Source organism: Ochotona curzoniae, unplaced genomic scaffold (assembly GCF_017591425.1).
Source record: "Ochotona curzoniae isolate NIBS_2020 unplaced genomic scaffold, NIBS_Ocur_1.0 contig_66, whole genome shotgun sequence".
NCBI classification, from domain to species: domain Eukaryota; kingdom Metazoa; phylum Chordata; class Mammalia; order Lagomorpha; family Ochotonidae; genus Ochotona; species Ochotona curzoniae.
In genome coordinates this window covers 2,830,954-2,837,003 of record NW_024466512.1, presented here as the reverse complement: position 1 = coordinate 2,837,003, position 6,050 = coordinate 2,830,954, and the positions used below count along the sequence as shown (strand labels likewise).

The following is a 6,050-nucleotide window of genomic DNA, read 5'->3' as shown; positions in this document are numbered from 1 at the left end:
GAAACTGGGGACAAGTGTGGGCATGAGTGGTGACGATTGTAAGAAGTGAAGCAAGGATTGCATGAAGAATCACTTCATGTTCTTGGAGGTCCCGAAACTCACCCATGATACACAGCTGCAGCGCCTGCAGACAGATGCTTACAGTGAATCTGGGAGGAACTGTCCTATTTCCTTTGTGTTGTGAGGGATGACCTGAGCAGCTCAGAAACCCAGGCAGTGCAGCTGATGGGGGGACATCTAATCCCTCATCCCAGATCCCCCTGTCACTCCACCAAGACCAGGCTCAGAATGCATACCTGCTATTGGCTGCTTTTCTCCCAGCTGTGTAACACTTGCCTAGTGCAAGGTAACCTAGGCAGTTGCCTGCAGCTGGGGTTCTTGTAATTTCAAGATGGTCAATTTCTCACCGTATTCTCAGACTTTATATCCCATAACAGTTCAGTGAGTTATCATGGGTTTCAATTTGAATCATGCAACAAGTATATGTCGACATACCGACCGATTATCTATACCGTACAATGTCATGATACACATAAATAGAATGACGGACTTGTGACTGTTGAAACTATTATAATATAGGGGGAAACAGTGGGGCGAGAACAGGGGAATCCCTGAGCCCACGAAGCTTGTGTCATGAAAAAGAAACATTTGAAAACAGAAAAGAGGTAGTGGTGGATGCGTACAGGAACACCTGCTTGCCACAGGAATGAGACTTTGCTGTTCTTGATGAAACCCGGGCACTTGGGAGCATACGCTGCATCCACTGCACCAACGCTCATCCCGCTTCTGCAGTGATGAGGGTAGGGCAGGCGCCACCCGCAAGGCACCAGGAGCCTCGCCACCTGCATTCCTTTGACGCAGTGAGGAATCTGGGGAAGCAGAAGGGAAGGGAGTGTGAGTGGACCAGGCCTCAGTCTGCCTAGAAGTGTCTAAAGGCCGCTCCTTCCAAGCACACAGGCCTCTCCCTTCCCTCTGCCCCATGTGGCTGCTTCCCAGGTGACAACCTACTATGGCCGGGGAGGCCTCAGGCTGCAGTACCACCAGGGTTGACTCCAACCAGCCTTCAACTGTCACTGTCCTGCAGCGATGGACTTGGTGCACAGAGCCGATAATAACACGCATGGACTACTGACTGAGGATCAATAGCCGAAGTTTATTAGTGGCCTCAGACTTTATACACTGAGGGTCATATGGGTTAAGAGAGAAGTATTGAGCTTAACCATGAAACCCATCAACTGTTTCTATGCTTTTGTTTGGAACTCCTTTTGTCTTGTATATTCCACCAGGTGTTCTCACACACATGCTTTCCACTCAACTCTTCTTATACAAATGATCTGCCATCAGGTATACAAAAGGCAGCCCTTCGGTTGTTCTCATGCAAATATTGTCCAATGAACTGTAGTCCTGTGCGCTTACCTTCTCGGGTCACAATGTCCTCCTACAGTCAACTGCCAGCCCAGCTTTCTTCAACTTAGAGTCTTTTCCTCCAATAAACTGAGCAGGTGGAGCCTCTTATTTTTATGTATTAAAAAGTATATATATTTGCAGAAAATCAAGTCACTGGGTGTGTATTGGGAGTGGAGGATCTACCATCTACCGGTTCACTCCCCAAATGGCCACAACGGCCAGGAGCCTCCAGCTCTCCCAAGCACTTGGCCATCTTCTGCTTCTCCAGGCACATTAGCAGGGAGCTGGACCAGAACTCCAGCCTGCGCACATATCAGATGCAACTGCTGCAGCTAAACTCCTACAGCACAACGCCAGCCCCATATTATTTTTTTAATGAATTGAAATTAATTTGTTTTGATGATTCACAGACCCAAGTAATCCTAAAGTGGAGTGTCCAGGAGGAGGTGGTGCCGGTACTGCCGGCTGAGCCCGGGGGCTCAAGCTTGCCTGCAGGTGGGGCCTTCTCTTCTCTCAACCTTGGTCTCCAGGAGACAATTTCTGCCTCTTGTGCAGGCGGTGGGGGTCTCCCCAGGCACCCAGGCCGGCACGGACAGAAGAGCAGCCAGGACTACCGCAACAGAGGAAGGGCGGGCGGCTGGGTTTTGCACAGGGCAGCGGCTAATGGCCCTGCTTTTCGTGCTTGCTCGGGATCGCAGGGGTCAGGGCCATAGCCTAGGGGTTTTGCGGAGACTTGGTACCTGCCCTAGGGTCCAGGGCACAATCCCAGCAAGCCAGGATCTGTGGGATGCCTGGGGGCTCAGAGCCCTCGCAGCTAAAGCTGAAAAGGACGCTGGAAACCCGCTGGGAATTTTAGGAGCGTTGCTTTAAGGTGTGCATCAGGACTAGGCGAGGGCAGAAAGCTGACCCCAGGGCGGGGTCGGGAGTCTGCCTCTCCAAGGGTGGTGGGGGTGGGGGGACACTGCCCGGAGACGCTCACCCTGGGATCCGGCCCGACGGCATTTTAAAGGAGGAGAGTGGGGCTGGCAGCCAGGGCGGATGGGGAGCCCGTGAGCTTTAGTGTCCAACCTCCGGCTCAGGCTTGGGAGAGGCCGGACATGGCTGCGTACTGCGACAGTCTGGGCGCCTACTCGGCCCCGCACCACCAAGTCTCGGCCACAGCGCATCCTCAAAGCTACCCGTGCGGTGATCTGGGCGCAGCCGGAGGCGGCCCAGGCCTGTGGGTGAACCCGGCGCTCAGCCAGGCTCCCCACACGTCGGGGCCGGGCCCAGCGGTGCCCTTCGCGGCCCCGCGCTACGCGGCCGGAGACCCGCTACTTGGTGCCCCCGGAGGTCTGGCGGGCGCCGACCTCGCGTGGCTGAGCCTCTCCGGCCAGCAGGAGCTGCTGCAGCTCGTGCGGCCGCCCTACTCTTATTCTGCGCTCATCGCCATGGCCATCCAGAGCGCGCCGCTGCGGAAGCTGACGCTCAGCCAGATCTACCAGTACGTGGCGGGCAACTTCCCCTTCTACAAGCACAGCCGTGCGGACTGGCAGAACTCCATCCGCCACAACCTGTCGCTCAACGACTGCTTCAAGAAGGTGCCGCGGAGCCAGGACGATCCAGGTACTGCAGCGCGCGCCCATTCCCTCCGGTCCCGTCCAGGAATCCGCGCGGCGTTCCCGGCGGCCAGCACTCAGGCTTGGGGGTCCCCCTGGGCAGCTCAGTACCCGGTGAACGTCTGCGCGCCCCCTTGCCGGGTGGCCTCGAGAGACCTCGAGGCCCAGTGTCCATACAGTGTAGGTTGGTAAGACAGGTAGGTGGGCTTCTCAGGGCAAGCGCTGGAGCCTCCGTGGAGCCCAGGCAGAGCCACGCACTTCTGCTCCCCATCCCTCGCTGCGGGCCTGAACTTGAGGGGTACAGGGTATTCCTCATTCTTCTTTGATCCTGCAGTTTCTTCCCAGCCTGGTTACGGAGGTCTGCCCGGGGTACCAGAGTCCCCTTGGAAGCTGACAGGGGCACGAGCTCTTGACACTCCTGGGGGACAGGGCGGGCTGTGGGGTCCCCACCTCGTCATTGCCGCTATAGAATCCCTAAACTGGGCTTCTCCTTTCTCTGCAGGCAAAGGCAATTACTGGACCCTGGACCCCAAATGCGAAAAGATGTTTGACAATGGAAACTTTAGGAGGAAGAGGAAGCGGCGAGGAGAGGCTGGAGCGGCCGCGCCGGCGGGGACCGGGAACCCTGCCGTCGCCCCGGACCCACAGGCCTCGCCGTCTCCGCCCACGCCCGAGGCCGCAGCCTGCTTTTCCAGCTTCGCCTCGACCATGGGCGTTCTGGCCGGAGGTTTTGCTGCCTTTCCCGGAGATCTGGAAGGCGACTTTTCTTTGGGGAAGACCTGGAACCAGGCAGCCCACCTGCCGCGTACTCACCCCTAACTCACCCCGCGCCCAGGGAGCCGCGTTAGCAGCCTCGGGCTCCTCCGGTTCTTCTGGACTCTGGCACAAAAGGCAACCGGGTTTCCCGGGGAGCCGCGCCCACGCCCAGAGCCTTGCGTTAGGCCGGGGACGGTGGATGCCAGAGCGCAGACTGGCGCCCAGCGCAGGCGCAAGGCCTTCTCGAACCCGGGAAGCCGCCGCAGGCTCCCAGGGCTGCTGCGCCGGGGCCTGAGTTTCCTCTTCTCTCACCTAGAGTGCGCCGAGGAGCGGAGATGCAATGAACCCGGGTCACACTGGGGCTTTGGGCAAATCCGTCTCCCGCTGAGCCCTGGTTTTCCTTAGTGACCCCTCCCTCCCCAAAACTATCCATTGGGTCGAGCGCTGTGCTTGTTCCTGTGTGTTCCCTAGCAGTGGTCATGATCAAGCTAGGATTGTGGGAGACCATGGGGGAGAGATGGGAAGACACACACACACCCAGGAGTGTGAGTAGAACTGCCAAGGGCTGGGATGAACACCCACCTGAACCGCTGCACACCAGTGTCCGCGGTTCGTGCCACCTGCCAGGCCAGGGTGGGCGTGGGACTGGTTTGTAGGGTCACCACGCTGGCTGACCAAGCCCACACTACAGTCTCCCAGGAGAGGGGGGGCTTCTCCAAGTGGAAATGCAATGAAAGGAAGCCAGGAGGAAGTAAGTTTCACAGCTTACAAGGGAGCCGGGAGGGCGAGTGTGCAGTCACGTGGGCTCGTCTACACCTGTTGCGTGCTGAATCCTTCCACCGCCTCGGCATGGACTGCATTTCGGGGAGCCTGAAAAGAGAAGCGTCTCGACAACGGGAAAATACAATGTACGACCGGCCGGTGACGCTTTCGGGAACACATGCCCACAGGCAGTGTCAGCTGGCGCCTGCGGAAGTCTGGCTGCTGTGCCTTTCTCACTGCAACTGTTTCTTTTTGTAAAGACTCAGGGAAAATGTTGTTAAAGAGATTTTTCAGCTCGGCGGTTGTTTGCCTAGCAATTACCTTTCGACGTTTAAAGTTGTTTATTCCTTCACAGCTAAAGCATCAGTAATACCATCCTGATCAAATAAAGGAACTCTTTTTGAGACTAGCGTGGCTGAAAGTGATGTTTGCAAGTCAGTGGGGCCAGAGGGAGGTCCAGCAGAGCCCGCCCCTTCTCTGTCGCCTGCCGAGTGCCCAGCTGTGTGCCTTGGGGCGAGGCAGGAGGAATGCAGGCCACTGTCGCCACGGGCAGGCAGTTTCTGGCTCGTTTCCCCTAAGAATTCTTTTCTCAGAGCAAAAAAACCTCTGAGTGCAAGACAAGTAAAAAGATCCAATCAACTTGTCATCACTTTATGGTTAAGTACTTTTTTTGGGGGGGGGGGTTCAGTCAAATCAGCAAACTTGACCGCAGGCCCCAGCAGGTGGACAACAGAAGGGCCGATCGTGGTCAGCTCGGGGCAGTGTGGCAAGCGGGCAGGCTTGGAATTCTATGTGATGCTCAGGCTCCGACTCTGCTCTGGCCCTTCAGGGCGCTGGCAATTGTGCTGCTGACAAAAGCTCAGTTTTGAAGTGTTCGGGCAGCTTTAGCAGAAGTGTCCTTGTGTGTGATGTGACTGGCCTGGGACAGCATGCCAGGCAAGTGTCCAGCTGTGAGGGAGAGCACACACAGCCTGGTAAGGTAACGCTGAGAAGCTTCCAGAAGTCGGTGGTAATGTGCCAGTGAATGAATGAAGTACCTGTGGTCTCCGCACGGTCCTGCTGGCCACCGGGAGTCCCAGGTGGGAAGAGTCCATGCTGAATTAGCGTTCACGCAGCAACGCTCTGTAAAGCCGTCACTGGATTTCAGCACCATGCTTTCCACTTTGATTACACGACCAACCTGTTTTATTCATGGTGACTATAACATTTTGCATTTGGTGATGTTGTATAGGGATATTAACCAACTTTTAATCTTTATTTTTTTTTCCCTAAAGTCTATCTACTTTGATCAAATGGCATTTTTCACACAGGGAAACAATATAGTGATTATTTCAATTACTAAACCAGTAATATGGGTATCTGAAACACACCCCTGCCTGTCTGTCATGGTAACACCTGCACTGCCAGGCTGGCAGCTCACGGCAGTGCGATGAATGAATTGCAGTTGCACCCTCCTGCGCCATACGTGCCTCCACTGCCAGCAGCTCCGAGTCTCCTGTGATGGGAGCCAGAAGAACCCACAGGAGA

At 56.0% G+C, this 6,050-nt stretch overlaps 1 protein-coding gene across 1 annotated transcript; it reads left to right on the top strand.

Moving 5' to 3' along the window:
* Nucleotides 1-2,504: 2,504 nt before the first annotated feature.
* FOXI2 (forkhead box I2) lies at nucleotides 2,505-3,824 on the top strand. Its single transcript, XM_040992480.1, has 2 exons — nucleotides 2,505-3,012; nucleotides 3,508-3,824. Exons 1-2 carry the CDS (start codon nucleotides 2,505-2,507, stop codon nucleotides 3,822-3,824), a joined length of 825 nt encoding a protein of 274 aa, XP_040848414.1.
* The last annotated feature ends 2,226 nt before the right edge of the window (nucleotides 3,825-6,050 follow it).